Source organism: Typha angustifolia, chromosome 15 (genome assembly GCF_048772165.1).
Source record: "Typha angustifolia cultivar Huaian chromosome 15, ASM4877216v1, whole genome shotgun sequence".
Taxonomy (NCBI): Eukaryota; Viridiplantae; Streptophyta; class Magnoliopsida; order Poales; family Typhaceae; genus Typha; species Typha angustifolia.
Window position 1 is genome coordinate 17675513 of NC_133253.1, and position 21375 is coordinate 17696887.

At 42.7% G+C, this 21375-nt stretch overlaps 3 protein-coding genes and 1 pseudogene across 3 annotated transcripts; 1 reads left to right on the forward strand and 3 right to left on the reverse strand.

Moving 5' to 3' along the window:
* Positions 1-1480: 1480 nt before the first annotated feature.
* On the reverse strand, positions 1481-5120 carry LOC140778150 (probable arabinose 5-phosphate isomerase). Its single transcript, XM_073122727.1, has 3 exons — positions 4446-5120; positions 3306-3529; positions 1481-1886 (listed from the first exon to the last, which is right to left on the reverse strand). Exons 1-3 carry the CDS (start codon positions 5085-5087, stop codon positions 1730-1732), a joined length of 1023 nt encoding a protein of 340 aa, XP_072978828.1. The 5' UTR covers positions 5088-5120; the 3' UTR covers positions 1481-1729.
* A 4385-nt stretch (positions 5121-9505) lies between these two features.
* Positions 9506-11441, forward strand: LOC140778149 (UPF0481 protein At3g47200-like). Its single transcript, XM_073122726.1, has one exon. It carries the CDS (start codon positions 9842-9844, stop codon positions 11399-11401), a length of 1560 nt encoding a protein of 519 aa, XP_072978827.1. The 5' UTR covers positions 9506-9841; the 3' UTR covers positions 11402-11441.
* A 1042-nt stretch (positions 11442-12483) lies between these two features.
* On the reverse strand, positions 12484-13793 carry LOC140779356 (oryzain alpha chain-like; annotated as a pseudogene).
* A 2644-nt stretch (positions 13794-16437) lies between these two features.
* On the reverse strand, positions 16438-21375 carry LOC140778157 (probable beta-1,4-xylosyltransferase IRX14). Its single transcript, XM_073122734.1, has 4 exons — positions 20393-21375; positions 19761-20309; positions 16948-17154; positions 16438-16849 (listed from the first exon to the last, which is right to left on the reverse strand). The coding sequence occupies exons 1-3, from the start codon at positions 21166-21168 to the stop codon at positions 16962-16964; spliced, it is 1518 nt and encodes a 505-aa protein (XP_072978835.1). The 5' UTR covers positions 21169-21375; the 3' UTR covers positions 16438-16849; positions 16948-16961.

Sequence of the window (21375 nt, forward strand, 5' to 3'; positions counted from 1 at the left end):
ATGATTGTTGTTGCCTTTGTGGTCTCTTTGTCAAAACTACGGACTATCTGCTATATATATGCTGTTATAGTATGGAGGTTTGGCGTTGGTGGTGAAGATGCATCTAATTGCTGCTAGTTTGGGGGATTGTGTAGAATGATAATGGAGTGCTAATGAAGATTATGTGGGAACCTATGGTAACGGTTTCACCTTTATATATTGAAGCTTGGGCCATGAGAATGGGGTTAAGGTTATTGGATGCGGTACAGTATGTGGAGATTGAGTCAAATTTAGAGTATCCTACGAAGATCTTGAGGGATGATAGTGTTTGCCCATGGCAGATTCGAAACATTGTATATGAGTGCAAAACCATCTTTAAGAGTTTGGTTTGGGTGTCAAGTGTCCCATGTACGTAGACAGGGTAATTCAGTGGTTGATTGGGTAGCGTGTCAGGGTATTAGTGCAACTCAGACTATAGTTCTAGGGTTTGGTGGACCGATACCACTTGATCTACAAATTTTAATTGAGGTGGAGGTTTTATCATATGAGGTTATTAAATTGATAGGTGAGCTCAGATTTCTTTATCAAAAGAAAAAGAAAAAAAAAGGAACATTACAAGCAACTATTAATAGAATTCTTTTAAAGTCGATACTAAATAATTATTGTGAATAAAATTGCTTAGTAGTTTAGTAGACTTTGTTTAATGATTCAGTTAATAACGTAATGACTTGGAGTGATATTTTGATGGCATTTAATTTTAAAAAAAATAACTCGATGACACACACAATTTGAAATCTAAAATACTTGACTTAATGTATGAACTAAATTTTAGTGAACCCTAATTGTTCTTGTATCTAGAGACATAACTTTTTACTTTGAGCACAGGGACCTAAAGACATGTTATTTATATTTAGAGGTTTATCTTTTTTTACTTTTTGGGTACTATAATGATGAGATCACGGTGTTAGTTTTTGAGAGAGAGAGAGAGAGAGAGAGAGAGAGAGAGAGAGAGAGAGAGAGCGCTGGTCACACATTCTCATAAAGCATCCGAAAGAGAACCGCTCCTTTCTAACCTAACCATTGTCTTCTGGGTCCCTATCCATTATTCAATCTTTAATTCGCCATCATGTTCCATCAGAAGATGGGGGAAAAGAGTTGGAAATTTTAAGTCGTCGGCCATTTCTCATACGCTGCTGCTAAATGCGTCACTTCGTCGTCCACAATATATTATTAAGAGGGAAATGTTGAATGCACTTGGAATTAGACAGTAAGATAGGATAAAGAATTTCACAACTTCGTCATTTTTCCTGATGACTCTCTTCCAACTGCCAATCCAACATAATAATCTGTTATCCGTCACATCCGTGGACAGCAATAAGATTTTTTTCCTCGTTCCACTTGACTGTTAAAATCTATTTGATGAAAAGAACAGTCAGAGAGACAGAGAGAGAGAGAGAGAGAGGGAGAGAAAGAGAGGAGAAAATTAGCAAAGAAAAGATAATTGGATAACATTTCTTTCCAATGAGAACTCATCTTATTAAGTAATAAGCCTACAACAACCTCCAGATCCGCAACGCATTTGAGGATCCAAGGGAACAAATAGCTCGACATCGTCTAAAAGGAGAAGAATGCAGTAGAACATGACAAAGAAGACAAGAAACAAAGGACATCTGAGCACTAATAACTCGGAGACATGATACAAAAGAATTCCAATGCGTGGGAGCCACTTATGAAGCAGATAAAAGTACTACTATAAGCCAGCAGAAACCAGTCCGTGCAACGTGATGATCCCAGTCACAACATTCTGATCACTAACAACAGGCAAGAACTGCACAGGAGAAGGGGGTGACTCCATCTTCTGCATTGCTTCCACAGCCATTGCATCTGCCGTGATTGTCCTTGGGTTTCTGGAGGGTAAACAGAGATTAGAGAATGCTTGTAGTACATGTAAATATTGATGGAAAACATTAGGAAGGCGCTAGTACATAGAATGCTAGAGACAGCATTGTAGTTAAGTATCTAATTGCTCTATGGGCATGCAGCCGCGGCTCTAAGTTGCCCCTCGCCCAACTCAAAAGGCCACCTTGCATCACTTACTATTTTCCTCTAAAAAGAGAATTTCTATGTAAGTCCCAAGGATGGATTTTTGAATTTCTGAAGCTTTACTAATTCTTTGTTCAATCTAGCACTTCCAATAAATTTAACCATGTGATAATGAGTTCCCGGATCAAAGGCCTTCCATAAATTCATAAACTTATTGAACAGAGTGAAAGTGGATCAGAAGTAACAAACTGCTGGTTGAAACTGTTGCATACTGCAAGCGGGTGCTAGAAGAGAATCTGTTTTTAATCTGGTGATTGCATTACCTTCAATATCAGAAGTGACCTTTCAATTGCCCATTTATTTCTTTGTATTTTCCCATTTCATATTTCTTATAGAGACCATTAGCTTCACAGTCTCTTATCCGCTGTTTGATTTTTGGTTGAAGGAAAACTTCTATAGCTATTCTAATTTCTTACTCTTCAAATTACACCTCATATAATAAGAAAGTAAGTTGTTTGATTATAAACTTGAACAATAGTGTAATAATTAACTTTGGTGTGATGTAAAATTGAGATAAAAGAACAAATAAAAGTATAAATTGACCCACATACCTTCATTTGAAATATAAATATAAATTAAAACATTCTTATTTCTTGTAGGTATGCATTGCATATTTGTAAGTATGCGACACAATGCTTGAATAAGAAATGGGGTAGGTGAGTAATAAGGGAGATGAGATAGGTGAAAAACTTCTGATTAATGAAATGGAAAAGGTGGGTGATAAGAGAGAGGAAAAGGATTTTTGACATGACATGTAAAATAATTTGGTCAAAAAAGGAAAAATTATAATTGCTATAATGTGTGGAATAATATAAAAAGTGTTTCTAATCTAGTAAGTATTGTGGACTCTGTGACAAAGCTTATGATGCAGGGCAAGGCAAATAAGAGTACATAAAAATTGGCAAATATGTACACTAAAGGTCGTCCATGAGGAGAGCTCCAATTTGAGATGTTCGTGACTTAATTATAAACTTTCACTGAATTTCACCACCATTTTCAATTTCAGCTATGATTGAAGTCAACTAATTAGTCTAAAGACAACTAATGGGAGTCCGAGGCTGATGCATCTAAATCAATCCTTTTACTTGGAAAAGATTTCTTTAATTCATTTCAACTGAAATTCTAAATTAACTAGCCTCCTATAGCTCTATGGTGTGTCGAGGATGGTCAATACTTTTACTTTATTTGGAGTTCAAACATAAGAAAGCAATTAGTTTATGTACCTGTTGCACATCTCACCCACTGTGAGGTTGAATATGGCTGCACCATAGGCCTTGAGGGTGCGGCGAAGGTCACCATCTGTAAAGGTCCCAATCAGATGGTTCTCATCATCAACAACAAGTAGACATCCACATCCTTTACTTGTTAGCTCCGTGAGCTGATCCATTATCATATCTCCCTCCTTGCATACAGGAAGTTCGTCCTTCTTCTTCATTACATCATTCACCTGCATGGAGTTTTTTAAGTCAATGTATGGCAGACATACTAAGGTTCCCTAGGGGAAATTTCAGATATTTTAATGTTATATAAGCAGCCTTTCTTGGTTGCTAAGTATTCATTCTCAAGGTCAAGAGACAATGTAAAATATAAAATCATCCAGATTTTCCAAAATAAAATACATCATATTATCAGTTCAACAACTAATATGGAGCATAAAAGGAACATTGCCAAATTAGCAATATCACTCTAATTATAACATTCATTCTTAGCACTGGCTCAACAATAACCTGAAGAAGAACAACATCAAAAGTAGAACGTTTCAATAAGATGCTTTCTTTGAAAGAAGGAAAAGAGAAAGCTTTCTATGGTAATGATTCTTTATGTACCTAGATTCACAATCTAGGTCAGTATGCTTAAGAGAATACTAGGGGCAAAATAGATAAACGATATAGGAGTATATTGCAGTAAAATATTATTCAATAAAATTAAAGGAAGATCGAGGACAACAAAATACCACAGAAAAAATAGCCATTTACTCGGATAATAAAACAAAATAAGTGCAAATAGCATAGTTGGACAGATCCAGATAGTGTATTTTTGCAGATATTTCCCATATCATCAGCATAATTTATTAAGATCAAACACACAAGAAGAAAGATGCAAACTTTCAACAATATCTCGCATCAAGCTACTGTTATACGGTAAGTGATCAACATCCCAGAATACATGAACCATGTAAAGTTAATTTAACATCAATGCATTTCCAATTCTCATCCTTGAATTACTTATATTAGAGATCCTTGATCTTCTCAGCTAAATTGCTCACCATCTTCACATCAACTATCAATTTACATACCCAATGGATAATTTATGACAAATAGACAAAAAAATGCAAATTAATTTTAAGAAAAGGCTCTGCTCACCTTAAAGATGAGACTTTTACCGATCTTTCCTGCCGGGTGGTTCGAAGCATACTGCTCCTTCGTGAGCCTCCGGGCCGTCATTAGCGCAGCAAAGACAGTATCCCCGAACACCATCTGGATCGCCGTGGAGGTCACCGGCGCGAGGTTGAACGGGCAAAGCTCCCCTTGGAGCGGGAGGTGGACATTTATATCGCAGAGCGCGGCGAGTGGATTCCCCTCCACAGAGGTGATGGAGATGAGCACCGCCCCCTTCGCGCGAGCGCAGGGCACGAGGGCGCGGAGCTCATCGGAGGCGCCGGATTTGGAGAGGAAGACAATGAGATCGGAGGGGAAGACAGCGCCGATGTCGCCGTGAAGGGCGTCGACGGGGGGGAGGAAGGCGGAGCGGAAGAATCCGAGGGAGGCGAGGGTTTGGGAGAGCTTCTGGGCAACGATGCCGGATTTGCCCACGCCGGTGAAGAAGACGGCGCCGGGGGCGTCGAGGAGGGTTTGGGCGAAAGCGGCGGCTTGGGGAAGGTCGAGGTGGTCGAAGAAGTGGTTTAGGTGTCGACGCTGGGATTCGAAGAGGACACCGAGATCGGAAGAGGTTATTGCAGACTTCGCCTCGAGAGGCGTGGCATTGGCCGCGGGAAGAGAACCCATTTGCTAGGCGAGGATCTCTGGTTACCTTCGCTCGCGACTATAATTGCGTTCTTTTTCATAGGAAATTTCCACATAGCACCCTGTCATTTTGCGAATTTGCTTTCATAATTTTTTTCTTGACAAAATTCTATTGCCATAATTTTGAATGTCTAAAGTATATTTTTGAAAAAATTCTCCATTTCCTTCGTTGAGGTGGGAAAGTAGTAGGAAGACGGGTACAGCTGGAAACGGACGCCAGGGGAAATTTACACGAAGTTAATATCGTCTCCCTCATTTCTAGCGTGCTTACTCAGATACGAATAAATCGCTTCACATACCATTGCCTGTTGCCACTCTGGATTTTGATGTCCACTTCTTTTTATTTGGATTAAATATAATATATATCTTAATATACTTTTTGTCTAAAATAATGTGGTGACTTACTGGACTCCAAGCATTTTCTCAGCTGGCCCTAGCGCTCTGCTAGGGTTTGGCTTTTCCCTACCTTTGGCAGCTTGCCTCCTCCTCTCCCCTTAGTGGATTCTCTCCTCTCATTCTCTCTTTTTCCCCCCTCTCTCTCTTCCTCCCTTGATTCTTTCCCTTCATCTTTAGTCGTCCGTTCCTCGCTACCCCTCATCCGCGCTGCTCTCAGTCGTTGTCACTGTCTGAACACCATGTTACTTGCCTGATCCCCTTCTCGAACTCTGTGTCACCATGGACGGAGCTGAAGACTACGAACCTAGCCAGCCCAGCTCTCTACCCATTTGTTCCTTGCTATCTCTGTTGTTGCACCTCGCCTCACCTTGGCTTTCGTCATTACGCCTCGCCACGTTTCACTGCGATCTTCGTCGTTGCACCAACGCCTCACCTTGTGTCGCCTCGGCCTCCATTGCTACGTTTGGACTCACCTTGCCTTGCTTTCATCACCGTCAAAGCTAGTATCTGCCCTGTTTCTTTCTATTTTAGGCCATCTATTTTTCTTATTAAATCATTGTGGATGCAACGAGATGTAATAGGCAGTAGATCCTTGCACTTATGTGTTCCTAGATTCACAAGTCTACCCAAATGGGGGTTTTTAGCTGTTTTGTTAAATTTATCGGACTTCGTCACTAGCATGCTTGTTTTTCTATTGAAACTTGCTTCTTAGTGGGGTGCTTAGTTTCTCAAGACTTAAGCTGCTCTACTTGTAGTGCTGCCAGCTGGCCAAGCAAGAGCCCTTGTGATTAAAGCATTGCCATATCCCCTCTATTTTTACTATGCTTGAGTACTTGTTGTGATACATACGTTAACTGTTGTTCAGTCTATACTACAGCTAAGTAGAAAACTTGCTTCTAAGACTCTTGTCATATTTTCTCTTATCATTCTTTGTATCAAGTTGTAATTGGTATATTGAAATGAATAATATCAATCAAAAGACTTTCTTCCGAAAAATATGGTGACTTACCGGTACAAAAAAAAAGTTTAAATATTTTTCACTTAAAACTGATAATAATTTTTAAATTAAAATTTCGCATATACTACTAATTTTTCATGGAAAAGTTAAAATCATTTAAAGGTGTTTTTTTGCTATCAGGTTATTATCTAGAAAAAATGTAACAATATTTTACTTTTCTAATAACACGTGGGTCTCGTATAATGTCTAGTTGAAACTCTTTATTGTGGGCTCCTTTATCATTTCGCACAAGTTGCTGTTTTTTGATCTAATATTTAATATATTGTTAGAAATAACGGTGGCATATAAGAAGTTCCAATGCAGCCACTAGCTAGCCTATTGCCTGCTGATTGGTTCATTTATTTGTTGGTAGTTGACCGACAGTGCTTTTGTTTTTTCTTCTTTAATTAAACTTGTATGTTATAGACTAAACAAAACAACTAACCGTCACGAGAAATAAGTCACAGTAAGTCCAAGCTATTGAACTATAGTGCTCTAATAGAATTCTATTATATATCAAATTCTTATCGGAGAAATCAAACTTACTGCTAAGCTACAGTGGTCTGTGGGTGATCTCTTCGTTACTTATTGGTGCTATTTATAAATAAAAGTTCATTCGCAAATAGAGAATGCTTATGCACCGACCATAGCCTTAGGCCTACATTAGTAAATTTATAGTAACAATTGGGCCAGATCGTCTGGCAATAATCGAGCTGTAGGTTAGGGTTTCGAGCCGTTCATGAAAGACTTAAGTCCGATTTTGACTGAGTTTGATTGAGTCGGGCCCGGATCAAGTCCAGCTTAGGCTCGAGATGGATTGTGGCCCAAAATTTTGGACGGAGATATCGGGCCAGATGAGCAGCCCTAATATTTCTAAAAACATTTTCCCTCGTATCAAACCTTATCTTTCCTTCTCGTATTCTCCTCTTCGTCCACCGAAGTACGAAGATTTGTGTACTTCGAGGAGGCACACCACCACGTCGACCATGCTGAGGTCGTCGTCGGTGAGGAGGCCACCGAATGCTCCCACGCCCCGAATCGGTTGGACGATCTCACCGACGACCTCGTCGTCCAAATCCTCTCCTTCCTCCCCGCCCGCAACCTTCCGCGCGAGAGTCCTATCCCGGAGGTGGAGGTCGCTGTGGACCTTGTCGCCGCGCCTCCATTTCAACATGCCAAATCATTCATCGTCCGCTGCTTCAGTCATTATCTAGTCAAACGCCCCTTCACTTCAAGAACTAGACCTTGATTGTATTGGATGTCCTCCGAGTGACTTGTCGGAGGCTCTCACGGGCTGCTCCGGCTTGCGATCCCTTAGCCTAAGCGGCGCGAACATGACCGGCGGGCACCTCGAGGCCCTCCTCAGCGGCTTGCCCCGTCTCTCGCACCTGCGCCTTCGCCAGTGCGACAGGATGAAGGCCCTCAAAGTCCGATCGGCGGTCATGACGCACTTAGAGCTTGCGCATCTACGCCTGTCGCAGTTCCAGATCGACGCGCCAGCCCTCCTGAGCCTGACGATTGACTCCGTGTTCGTCCGAACGATCTTTATTCTTCACGCTCCTCGCGTTCGATGTCTTTCCGTCGGAAAAGGTAGAATCTTTAATGGCTACGCGATACCCGAGCTTTTATTTTGCATCTCTCAAGTACGCAACGCGGTTGGTGATCTTGATCTCCTTTTATCTTTTATTTCTCTCCTGTTGCTGTTGTTAACTTATATTAATTGTCCACGTACGTAGACGGCCCAACTTGCCGATTTTCTTATCGACGTGAACGAATTCTACAACCTACGTACGTTATCTTTACGCGCAAACCTCGGAGATATCAGGCACCGTCGTCCTAGTTTAGGCTGTACTCCACCAAGCTACTCAATTGACTCACCTACAAATTGAAGTAAGTTTCATATATTACGCTAGAAATATTTATTCTTAAATTTTTTTTGAGAGATTTCGTTACCCTTGCTTACTGTAGACTGGAGAATCAACTCCTCTTTTGAATTGTGAAGGCCTCATACGAGTACGACCATTGGAATACTGGAGGAAGAGCGACCTCTACGATAACGCATCTTCCGTCTTAAAGGATGTCTCGATCAGAGGTTGCTGCGGCAAAGATCTTGAGATGGAATTCTTGAAGTTTATTATAAAGAAGGCCACGGTTCTCCAAAGGCTTTCTGTTCATTGTAAGGATGCGGAAGCTAAACGACTGGCAATGAGCAACTTCTCCTAATATGGACATAGAATAGATCCTATAGTGATAGGTCTCGATGTTCCATTTAGGATTCATATTTTTGATCTTATGGTAAACATTGTGAATCCAGTTAGAAAAGAATCGTTCACATTCAGAAAAGAGCCTCTCCTGTAGAAAGAATAAGTTTCGTGCAGAGATTTAGAAACCTATTACAGAAGAACAAGTCATTGGTTTCAAAGGTTTCTTAACGTAGTATCCATCCATACTATTTGTATGATTAATAAATAATCCAGGATTGCCTTCTGAGGCACATCGCATGTAATAAATACATATTTCTAAGGTAATATTAGAATGCATGATTACAATTTGTCATATTGATTAGATAGCGATAGCTCCTATTATTTAATTATTTTTTAAGACATGTATATGCTTCCTCATAAATATAAAGCCGCCACAAGACATGCATATAGAGCATGTTTCGTGTCATCCCAAGCAACTTGATAGACTAATCCGCCGTATAATCTAGTTTCTAGATATGTTTTCTTTTCCTTTTTCTTTCACAAGAGGCATAATTATCAATTAACTTTGGAACTAAGTTTACTTGCCTTTCAATGATGTCATTTTCCATCTAAGTAATGTGTTTGAACATTCAAACACATGGCCCCTTTTTAAAAAGTTAACATGGCTGCACATGGACACAAGTTTTTGAATGAGACGGATGAAATGTGGACTCTGCAAAACTGGGCTAATTACCAGGAGTCCCACTCAGAAAGTATCATTTGAATGGCTAAAAGTATTTGTGCTAAGATAACTAAAAATTAAACCGAATTAGGACAAGTTTAAGAGATTTTCAAGAAATTATTTGGTAAAACGAAGTTAGATCGACGAAATATTAACCGTGAAGCAGAGAATATCAGGGCTGGGAATCTTCCCAAAGAAATGCAGAGTAGCCCAGTGGTGAAGAGGAAGACTTCACGCACTTACCAACCATTCTCAAAGGGTTATCCATCATTATTCAACTTCCCCCTGTACCCCATCATGCAATGGACAATTCGTCCATCATCACTCCATGATCCCATCATTCCCCCACTCCTATATCCATTAATCCGATACGCCATCCTCCTCGATCCCAAGCAAGCAGGGAATTGAATTCGTCGAAATGGTCGCCGTCTTCAACAAGGAGCTCCTCAGCTGGTACCTCATCACCCTCAAGCTCAAAGAGACCGTCGATGCCAACCTCCCCAAATCCCAACCCTCCACTCCCCAACCCCCACCACCTCTTCTCATCACCCAGGGAATAGAGGAATCCACCACCAAATCCCAACCCCAATCCCAATCTGGGGAGCCGGACGAATGGGTGGTTTCGATCCAGGAGAAGCTCGACCAAGCTTGCCAAGACGAGTCCTCCTGCCCCTGGGCGAAGCACTCGATCTACCGCGTGCCCAAATCCCTCCGCGAGGGCGACGAGAAGTCGTACGTCCCCCAGGTGGTATCCCTCGGACCCTTCCACCACGGCAAGCGCCGCCTCCGCGAGATGGAGCCGCACAAGTGGCGCGCCCTCCACCACGTCCTCCGCCGCACCCAACACCCCATATCCCTCTACCTGGACGCCGTCAGCCTCCTGGAGGACCGCGTTCGCTCCTGCTACGAGGACCTCATCCACCTCCCTAGCAACGAGCTGGTCCTCTGCCTCCTTCTCGACGGCACCTTCATCCTGGAGCTCTTCCGCGGCGCCGCCGGCGAGGGTTTCGAGAAGCTCGGCTACTCCCGCCACGACCCCGTCTTCGCCATGCGCGGCGCGATGCATGCCGTCCAGCGCGACATGATCATGCTCGAGAACCAGATCCCACTCTTCCTCCTCGACCGCCTCCTCGGCATTCAGATCGGCCACCCCGACCAGACCGGCCTCGTCGCCGACCTCGCCGTCCGGTTCTTCGACCCGCTCACCCCCACCGACGAGCCGCTCGGCAACACCGATCGGACCCGGATCGAGTCCTCCGCCCGATCTGCCCCCTTCAACCCTCTACCTGAATCCGGCCTCCACTGCCTCGAAGTTTTCCGCCACAGCCTCCTCCGCATCGGCCCCGGTCCCCAGCCCACACCGCCGCGGCTCTGGCGCAAACGCTGGTCCCACAACCGCCGCGTCGCCGACAAGCGCCGGCAGCAGCTCATCCACTGCGTCTCGGAGCTCCGCGAAGCCGGGATCCGATGCCGCCGGCGCAGGACCGACCGCTTCTGGGACATCAAGTTCGAGGACGGCGTCCTCCAAATCCCTAGAATCCTTATCCACGACGGAACCAAATCCTTATTCCTCAACCTAATCGCCTTCGAGCAGTGCCACATGGATAGCACCAATAACATCACCTCCTATGTCATCTTCATGGATAACTTGATCAACTCCGAGGAGGATGTCAGATATCTCCACTATCGGGGGATTATCGAGCATTGGTTGGGGAATGACGATGAGGTCGCAGATTTATTCAACAGGCTTTGCCAAGAAGTGGTATTCGATATCAATGACAGTTACTTATCGGGGTTATCCGAGCAGGTGAATAGGTATTATAACTACAGGTGGAATACGTGGAAGGCGAGTCTGAAGCACAACTACTTTAGTAATCCCTGGGCGATTATCTCGCTCATTGCTGCTATTGTTCTGCTGCTGCTCACTTTGGTGCAGAGCTACTTCAGTGTTTATGCCTATTACAGGCCGCCGCAGTGAGGAGGAGGAGGAGGAGCCAAAAGATTGTCTGGAGACATTTTTTTTAAATTTTTTTTATTTATTGATATATTAAACATGGATAAATCACGATTGGTTAGTAAATTAATAGGCAGCGGGTGGGAATACTTATTTTGATTGGTTTTGCTTTCTCTGATGAAGTTATTCTATTGGGCGTTAATTACATCTTGATCTCTTTAATAATTATTTTTTTATCACTTTTACCATCTCTATAAAAATAAAAGGGTCGTTACACCAGGTTCTCTCAATATTTTATTAGAGATTTTGAAAGAAATAGTTTTAAGATTTGACTAACTTTATTTATTTCTTTGATGACCAGCAAAAAAACCTTAATAGATGGACAGAAATGCCCTGAGATTGAAAGACAATTAAGGGCTTTTTTAGTTAGTCAATTTTTTTTTTAAATTTTTTTTACAGAATTTCATATGAAGGGGCTATAGTAATACATTACATAATTAGGGATTATATGTGTCTACTTTTTTTCTTTTCTTATAGAAAATATAATTCATAGGTTAAAATGTAATTAATCCTTGGATTGAAGAATGTGTTGTTGTTCAATTTGGTAAAGAGGACAATTTATATCTCTCGAAATTGGATATGAATTTGACGACAAATTCCTCTGGTGAGGTAAAGATGGAAAGGAAGGAATTCTGAATCTTTTTTGAATGTGCATTATGATATATAAGAGAAATTTCAGAATATGTGGAATAATTCTTATGTATCTTATTTGTCACATAGGTATGAGATATTCTGTTTCAAGTCTCAATGCTCAAATCAAACAATACTTGGAACAAGGATGAAGGGAAGGCAATGACGCCTATGAAGAAATAAATAGATGACAAACACTCTGGAAAGCATGGGATATTGTATAGCTGAAAGCAATTCAATTGAGCTAACACTTACATGACCTCAGAAACGAGGTGATGCAAATTGCCCTGTTAGCCGGGCAATTTCGGAACCTAGAGAGATGAACAGGATCAAACATTTATTAAAAATAACCAAGTGGGATCTACTGCACTTTCTCATGCACTGCTCCTCCTCGCTTGATCACCATTATTACCTGAGAAGGACCTAGCAGGAATGCGCCTGAGAGACGTCACTCCTAGTGGGTTGTTCTTGCTCTGTTAAACATATAATTAAGAACTAATTATAAGCCTCTCGGAGTGAAGGGAAAAAAAAGGGGTAAATGATATGTTTGAATCAGAACTAAACAATATTAGATTTTATCTTCACATAGTTCTGGAATTACCATCAGGCATGTTCCTTCCTCGATGTTGCAGACGGGGTAGTCATGAGGGCAGCAGCAAGTCTTCTTACCTCGGCAAGAAGAGTAGTCGTCACAGATGTTTAGGGGGCTCGCAGGGGAAGGTTCATCCCGGTCACCGCGATTCCACATTTGCCGGTAGCTGAACGGGTGTTGCGTTCCATCCTCACGTACCCTTTCTCTCCCCACTGATCAACCCCTGAGTTCTTGACGATCCAGTAGTTGTTGCCACTCTCAGTGCCATATCCGACTGCGGTGACACCGTGGTCCAGATCGGTCCCCTGGAATATAATTCTTATGTGAATCTCATTGGTGCTAATTCAATTTTAGTAACTATAGTGACTTCTCCGGTACTGATCTTGGAGTTCCTAGAGAGTGAACGATAGATCGGCCAAAGAACAAGGCTTTCCTCGAAAGGTACTCAGATACCTGGAATTATCATTGTATGGAAGTATCAGTAGAACCTCACCGATTGATAATGCTGGAATGCCCTTCCACTAGCTTCAATGGCGACAGAAACAGGTTGATTGGCAACTGCCTTCTGCAGAGCGTTCTCGTTATTTGTTGGAACGTACTCGTAGCGATCAATCGAAACAACCCTCTCATTCAATTGCCCATCAAAGTGATGTGGAGTAAGAAGATGAACTTAGGGAATACTTTGTTAGTATCACATCTCCCATTTAGATCTTTTGTATGGGTAGTTCTCCTCGGTGTCGATGCCACCATTGCGTATGATGAATTCAAAGACATAATCCATGTTACCTCCACTGAAGCCGGCGTTTTCGTCTTTGTTGCAGTCGACCAATCGACCCTGCGTCCCTCCAATCGACCGAATCCGGCAGCTGATCACCGACCCGATAAAGGTACCGATCGCTCGCCTCCCTCTCGACTCTCGTCCGATTCGCCCCGGCGCGGAGACCGAGGTGAGTCGACCGGTACTCGTCGTTGGTGAGGTCGGCGAATCGGTTGAGTCCGAGCCGGAAGCCGTGGACTCCGGCGTCGGCCGCCGCGTTGTGCTGGTCGATGTACCGGAGGTTGTCTTTGAACACTTCGAACCTCCTGTCCTCCTCGCTGAGGTCGCGCATTGTACGACTTCCGATGCTTCGCCATCCACGACCTCCGGTGCTGGCTCGGCTCGGCTTGATTATACTTTTGAGCTCAAAATTTCAGTTCGGCTCGAGCTCTAAACGAGCCGTGCTTTCTTTGACAGCCCCAAGATCGCCGGGACAAGCACATGTAGAATCGGCGACCGGGTTTGCATCCTAGCTCGATCTTCATGTAGGAACGGCGGCGATTTCTCATTGGTTGTCATGAAGAGACAGAATTCAATATATATGATGCACCCACTTTTCCATTCTCATAACTAGTAGATTTTAGGTCACCGCTACCTCGAGTTTTCATCAAAACAGTATGTGCGTATGATTTGGACGTCTTATTTCTTGAGAGTGCATGTTAGCTTAGTTATATATCCAAGCGTATGATTGGACTTATTTCTCGATAATCCACCCACTCTTTATATTCCAAGCATGATCATGATGAGGATATGAAGAGGGATAGTTCTTGATCTCCTCGACCGATCCTCCATGTACATTGGCAGGTCCATTACGACGAGCCACTTGCGTGCATGAGCCCGACGTAGTTTGTTCTGCTTCCGATTCCACCACAGCAAGCAGAAGCCCCCATTGGAATAGATACAACTCTTAGGATGGTTAAGGGTGGGGGAGGAGGAGAGGACCCCAGTAAAGCTGATATCTCGGCTTCACCCAACCCAAGCCAAGGAGGGAAAAGAAAGAAACATCATTGAAACACAAGGAGCACGTAGGCGTATATATATTTCCAACTTCAACTGACTACATTACATGGTTCGATATAAACATTTGAGCTCAGAATAGCATGATCTTTATTCAGCTTATTTCTTGGGTGGCAAATTTAATTGGTACGTTTACATTTTTGGCAGGGGGTATTAAAAGAGGAAATGTCATCTATTTCAAAAACAAAAAAGGGGGAAAATGTAGTCTAATTAGTTACCAACCATTCCAATGAAATGGTGTGATATGTTGGGAAAGGATAGCGATACTCTTCTTATTATGAGAAGCTTGTTGTCGGGCTGGTAACAATCCGATAGATTACCATTCAATGTCCTTGCGCTGTCCACATCCATAATAAATGGTAACTTCAACGTGAAATTCTAATGGCAATATACATTTTCTTTGGATTTGATTTACTATATTTGTAATTGTAATAAATGATTGTTTCTTTCCATTAGGATTTCGGTTTCTCCTCCTCTCAATTGAGTGAGTTGAGGATTTTCTTGCGACTGCCATCTGTGGTGCCTGTGCCTCCTCTTCTTTCCCCTAGCCTAGGGGCTAGGTGGAGGGGATATGTCTTTCTCCTATTCCAATAGTTTTCTTCCTCTTCTTCTTTTAGCTCCTCTTTTCCTTCTCACTTCTCCTCCTTTCTCACGGTAGTCTTCACTCTCTGTCCTCTCCGTAGTTTTTGCCTTGATTCGTGGCTTACTATCGCCTCCCCACCAGATCCAAGCTTCGTCGCCAACTCCCCTGTCGGTTTCGAGCTTCACCATCGGTCCCTCGGGCCTTCCTCCTCCTTCGAGCTCACTCTCTATCCATGCTAGATCCGCGGTCTGCTGTCACTCCCCTGCTCCTTCCCCCTCCGAACCTTGTCATCGATCCTTGTCAGATCTCTGCCTAATTAAGACGTCCATCTCCTACTTTCATTACCCAAGCCTTGTCGCGATGTGCTCCCCCGTCCCCACCTTCATCATTCGAGCCGAATTCATATTGCGCCGCTCTTTCCCGTTCACCTCTCATTCAGTCCATATAAGCCACTCCATCACTGGATTCGAGGCTTGGTCTGTCACCATATCAGATCCACTTGCCACCACAACATCCATTTTGTTTGTTTTTTAATTTTTATTTTATGTCAGTTTGTAAGTTGGGGATTATATTATTTCTCTGGTCTTTCAAAAGTTTGTAGGGCCTATGTCTTTGACTATCGGATCGCGACGGAGTACCAGGACAATGTTAGACAATTAATCTGTTATTATAAATATCTTAGAGCTATGCTTGTTACCTTATTATTTTCTCTGTGCTATTGTTCTCCGTTATAAATTACGAGGCTTCTGTTAAAGGATTATTGCCCTAGGTTTCCACTCATGTTGTGCATCTTTATTGAATGAATAAATGCCTACAGGCTTTCTCTATAAAAAAAAAAATCTAACGAAGGTGGTCTGCTTGTCTACGTCGAACAATAATTAACCATCTTATTCCAAGTTATTTATTACGTACTTGTTGCCTACAAAGATGGTTGGGTTAAATACTAGAAATGAGTTATTAAACAGCTGGGATTGATGTTACATTGCGTTGAGAAGTGACTATTACGTGTGTCATGCATATCAAAATAGAGAAAGCTAGCTGGACTTTGTACGCAATCGTGTGATGTGTAGTTGCATACCACGATTGTGATGTATAGACTATAGTGGTGTACAAGGCCCGCGTGTTCGTTAGACAATCTCTTATTTTCAAAGAAAGAAATAGAAGTCAAATCTATTCTTTTAATCTTCTATCAACAATCTAGGATCAAAGGAGAGGAACTAACAATTTCTGACGACTTCATTGCAAATCCCAGAGTTAGGCGCATGGCACAAAGCTGCCATTTGATCGTTGTACCAAATAGCATTTCAACAAACATCACAGTCGCGAAATTTACCAGGTGCGAAGAATAAACAGTTCAAGAATTGAGGGGAAAAAATTATTTAAAATTGGTAACTCCCACTACAAACCGGATAGCAGAAAATGGCAGCAGTTTTTTTTTCTACAATTGAATTTGCTATACAACCAATATTAAATAATAAATTTTCACTGTTACTGGAAGTCGTCCTATTTTGAAGTACATATAAAAACTCAACGGAGCTACACGACAAATTAAGTAACGGGTGGAATCAACAAAACCTTGTGGATAGATCTATAACATTTAAGTATGTATGTTGTCTATCTAGACTCCTCCAGAGAAAATTTGTCATGCTGGCACAATGCTTATATCTTGCTTCAAGCAGCTGCTAGGAAAAGAACGAAGAGGTGTGTTCGAGTGCTGAAATCCAGGAGCCTGTTTATTAATCTTCCTGCAAAGCCATCCAAGTATGAAAGTTCCTGATAGAACAAGCAGAACAAAGTTTTTTTGTGTCAAGCAAAGGGACCAACAAAAATTAATGGGACAGTAGCGCCTAAATGGTGGTATCTGTAAGGACCTGTGCGTGCCACGTCATTTGTCTTGCCTTTGTGTGTCACCCTTCCTTCTAGAGCTCCTAGATCTCGATCTGCTTGTTCTTGAAAACCTCCTCTCCTCATGTTCTTGCTTGGTATTCTCTAACTCGGATTGAATATCAGTAGGCATATCAGGCCATGGAGTGCGCTTGGCGGGAACAATAATTTCCAGAGGAGGATCAATTATCCATCTGCAATGAATCAAGCACAAATTAAGTACTTGATAATATTAACCAAAGTATGACTAAAATGAACTGCGATAAACACGACAGCATTTTTTTGTCAATACAAATCTTATTGAAGCACAAAAATAAGCATCAAACAAATCCTTAAGATTGATCATTAACCAGACATCAATCCCCAAAGGGACCAATTTAATTAAAGAAGTACTACTAAACAACTTGGCAGGCAGAAAGGAAGTTCAAAGATTCTTTTAAATGATACTCTAGACAAAGGGGAAAGGGCAGGTTTCAATATAGCACACTACAACTCTAATTGTAAAAGAGAACAATTTAAGCAATATAGAGTATAGCCAGTCAATCATGATTCCAGCATAACTATATACAATTAGCATAACACAGACAAAGGGTGTGAATAAAGATACATATACTGTGGAGACTTCTATAGGGGTGGTGTGAAAATTTGTTGACTATTAATTAGCTTTGTTATGCAAATAATAAAGGAGCTTTCTTCCAAATGCAAGTCCTCCTAGGCTCCTAGCCTTTCACCATGAAACCAACAATGATGTGATATGGAGATATCACTTCTTATTGTGTAATATTGGCACATTAAAATTAGTGCAGAACTTCCCTCCAAATGAATATTCAATGAAAATGTTCTAAATTTGACACTAGACAGCATGCTACAAGGAAACTTATGAAATGCCCTTGCTATCAAAATATAAGACAAAGTGAGAAGAAATAGCTGCACAGAAAAGGCATGCTAGAGACTATTTTACTGCAAGATACCGTATCATATTAACAATTTATTTCCTAACAAAGGATTTCGGTTCTAGGTTCAGTGAACCCTGCTTCCATACAATAGAGTCAAAAGGACAGCAAAACCACAACTGTTTTCTAATAAAAAGATATTCAACTGCTACAAACTGGGGGTTATTAGTACTTACAAAGGGCAACTTACTCCAGTAGAACAATTACAGAAAGTATACACCACCATTTCATGCAAAGATAGGTATAAATGTATAATAACTTCCTAAATTTGGGAGAATTAATCCTACACATATGATGGTGTATACTTTAGGCCTATAAGTTTGAACATCCGAAAGAAGACGGGATCACAAAATTAATCCTACACATGATGAAATATATGATGTGCATCTATATTGCAATAAAAATAAAAAACATGTGCCTCAATTTTAATTAGATGTCCCAGATTCAGCCCCTCATAAGCACAAAAGCCCAACCATAACAACCCATAGACTACCCTCCCTCTTCCACCTTGATCCATTCCATCTGAAGATAAGCAGTTCATCAAATGCTGGAAATCCAGAATTTCTTTTCCTGAAAAATTTCCTTTCTCATTCATTGGAATAAGCACTTCGATCTCTGTGAACATATACACACAAATGCATATGCAGGGAGTGTAGTGCTTTCAGCATGAAGTTTGCTGACAAACTATCGGTGTTAGACAAAACAAATGCACTCTTAATTAGCCACCGGCCTTCAATACTAGACGAGCTAACGAAGAAGGGAAGAGGGCAAGAGGTAGAACAGGCTATGCTTCCTGCACCTGCCATTGCTTGCCTAGGAACCACTGCTCTGCCAGAGTAGCAGAGGGGATGGGACAAAAGGAGGCAATTCAATACAATGATGGTTCCTTTTTCTTCTTAATTGTCTATTAAGCTGGGGTTTAATGGGCAGAGACAGCAGTGGTGATAAAAGCAGCAGCACTGTCTATAAGCAGGGGCCACTGGTGTTAGGGATTGTAACCGGGAAAATATTGTGGCATAAAATTCTTTTATGGGCATTTTCTAATTTCATAGACTAAGTCCCATCCCATTAATAGCATCTAAGGTTATGGTTTACAACTAGAAGCTTCCCTATCCAACAGGAAATATTTAATCTGAATTATCTTTGGATTCTCGAAAGGATCAAGTAAGGGCCCTAGATATATCCAAGGTGTACCTGCATTTTCTTTTTTATCCCAAATTTAGATATGAAAAGAGAAGTATTTCTTAAGTATCTAATAAGAAATGTGTACAATACGATACTTGATAAAGTAGAGTACAGAAGAACCTGTGCTTTATAGGTAATCAATTCAGACTTGAGTGGAACTAATCTGACATTAGTCACATAAGCTATACTAGCTTTGGCCCAAGTGCGACCTACTTCTAATCATATATCAAGAGGCACCAAAATTTACAATTCCATGGCTCCAACTCTGTTGCTAACATTATTGATGGATATTAGGATAATCAATTGGACCTAACAGTCCACCAACCAAATCATATGGGACTATTGATTCACGACTTATTTAACCTACCGCACCAATAGCTTTGAACCTTCAATAGCAGAAGTAAAAAAAAGTATTTCCTTAGATAATTCGAGATATCACGACAATTAATATCATATTTAAGCCAATTTTATTAAGATTACTCACTGAAAAGCAATTGATGTAGTTGATATAATGAAACTATCACACATCCCAGTCAGTATAAGCTTTGCAACTAAAATAAAGAGACCGCAAGAATTGAATTGCAAATCAGCCCTAATCTTTCAGCAGAGGATATCATAAGCAATCAAAGATATCAAAATAAAAGGTTTGGAAAAAAACTAACCCTGATGGGAACTTGCTATCAGCACGGGCTTCCACACGGAGCCACCACAGCATCACCTTCTTCCCACAATTCCCCAACGGCTCGACGAAGGATGCATCTTTCAACAAAACAAGTGGGCTCTCGATCTCCTCTCCGTTTTCCCCCACTGCATCGAGATCCCGAACCCACTCAGGCTTACCCTCAGCTTCCTTCCACAACAATCTTGAATTCAGAACAAACCCCGCCCACTCCAGCTTCCTGGGCAGCACAGTCGCTCCATCCCCAACTAAAGTCGCACTTTTCTCTGCATAAGGCAGGGAATTGAAGGTATGCCACCCGGCGAGCTGGCCGGAGGAGTTGCAAGCAGGGCCTTGCACGGGAACTGGAAAATTCTGCTTCTCTTCCTCACTCAATTGCCTATCGTTGGGTTTACCAGAATGTGCGAGAATTCCGACGGACGCCGCCCCCATCCACTTCACCTTCTGGATCTCATCAAACAACTCCATGCTATGCATATTGCTGTCATCGGCGAAAACAACTAGACCATCCATTCTTCTCTCCCTGATCACTCTATTGTAGCAAACCAATTCAAACAACTATCAGATCTGGCATCAAAGGAATCCAAACGATCAACGATTGTAAGAATAAATTACCTGAGAGCACGGAGCCGCATCCGAGCCTCCGTCAAGTGGCGATCGGACCACTCGGCGGGCATGGATTCCACAAAGGGGATGTGGAGGAACTGGACACGGGATCGCGAGAGGAGGGCGGCGGTCTCGTTGGAGAGGCCGCCGGCTTCGACGACGATCCATGTGACGGGGTAGGGGACGAGGCGGAGGGTGTGGGCGAGGCCCGTGAGGTGGAGAGCCTGGAAGGTGCGGGCGTAGGTCGGGGTGACGACGAGGACGGGGCGCGGGTTCTGGACGCCGTACAGAAGGCGCTGCTCGCTCTGGACGCGCTCGATAATGCGGTGGGCGCGCAGGACCTCGGCCGGATCGGGGTGCGGCCAGGGGCGGATGCGGATGCCGTGCCGGCCGACGACGACGTGGCTCTGGGAGGCCGTCGCGTTGGAGACCACGGGAGGGGGATGAGAAGAGGGGAAGGAAACGGTCAGGGTTGCAGTGGTGGTGGTGGTCGTCGTCGTCTTGGTGGTCCTCGTGGCGATGGCGCGGAAGACGGGGGCGGATGGATGGAGATTGGCGGGGGAGAAGAGGAGGAAGAAGACGAGGCGGGAGAAGCGGAAGCCGAGGACGAGGCTGATGACGCAGCACAGCCCGTGGAGGAGGAGCCAGAACGCCGACATCGACGACTTCAACGATCCCTCCGCGCCGACTCCTCCCCCGCCGCCCCCGACCTCCGCCCCGGCTGCAGCCGGACGGTATCCGGCTCCCCGGCGGTTGTTGTTGGTTTGAAGCAACGATAATTTCATCCTTTTCCTTCTTCTTTCTTCTCTCTTCTCCTCCTCTTCCTCGTCAACTATACTATCTCTCAGGGGAGGAGAAGGAGAAGAAGTAAAAATAAAAATAGAGCAGGTGGGGAATGAGAAGGAAGGTGGCTTAGCATTATTTAATTTTATTTGGTGAGATTAATAATAGAGGAGGGTGGAAAAAGGAAATGGTTAGGTAGAAGGAAGAGG

Bases quoted from the DNA above. Each gene is read 5' to 3' on its own strand.
- LOC140778150 (XM_073122727.1), bottom strand. From the start codon at position 5,087: ATGGGTTCTCTTCCCGCGGCCAATGCCACGCCTCTCGAGGCGAAGTCT. The intron at 3,530-4,445 runs GTGAGCAGAGCC...AACTCCATGCAG, and splicing joins GTAAAAGTCTCATCTTTAAG to GTGAATGATGTAATGAAGAA. The intron at 1,887-3,305 runs GTACATAAACTA...TTTACCCTCCAG, and splicing joins GTGGGTGAGATGTGCAACAG to AAACCCAAGGACAATCACGG.
- LOC140778149 (XM_073122726.1), top strand. From the start codon at position 9,842: ATGGTCGCCGTCTTCAACAAGGAGCTCCTCAGCTGGTACCTCATCACC.
- LOC140778157 (XM_073122734.1), bottom strand. From the start codon at position 21,168: ATGAAATTATCGTTGCTTCAAACCAACAACAACCGCCGGGGAGCCGGA. The intron at 20,310-20,392 runs GTAATTTATTCT...TTGCTACAATAG, and splicing joins ATGCGGCTCCGTGCTCTCAG to AGTGATCAGGGAGAGAAGAA. The intron at 17,155-19,760 runs GTTAGTTTTTTT...GATTCATTGCAG, and splicing joins GATAGCAAGTTCCCATCAGG to ATGGATAATTGATCCTCCTC.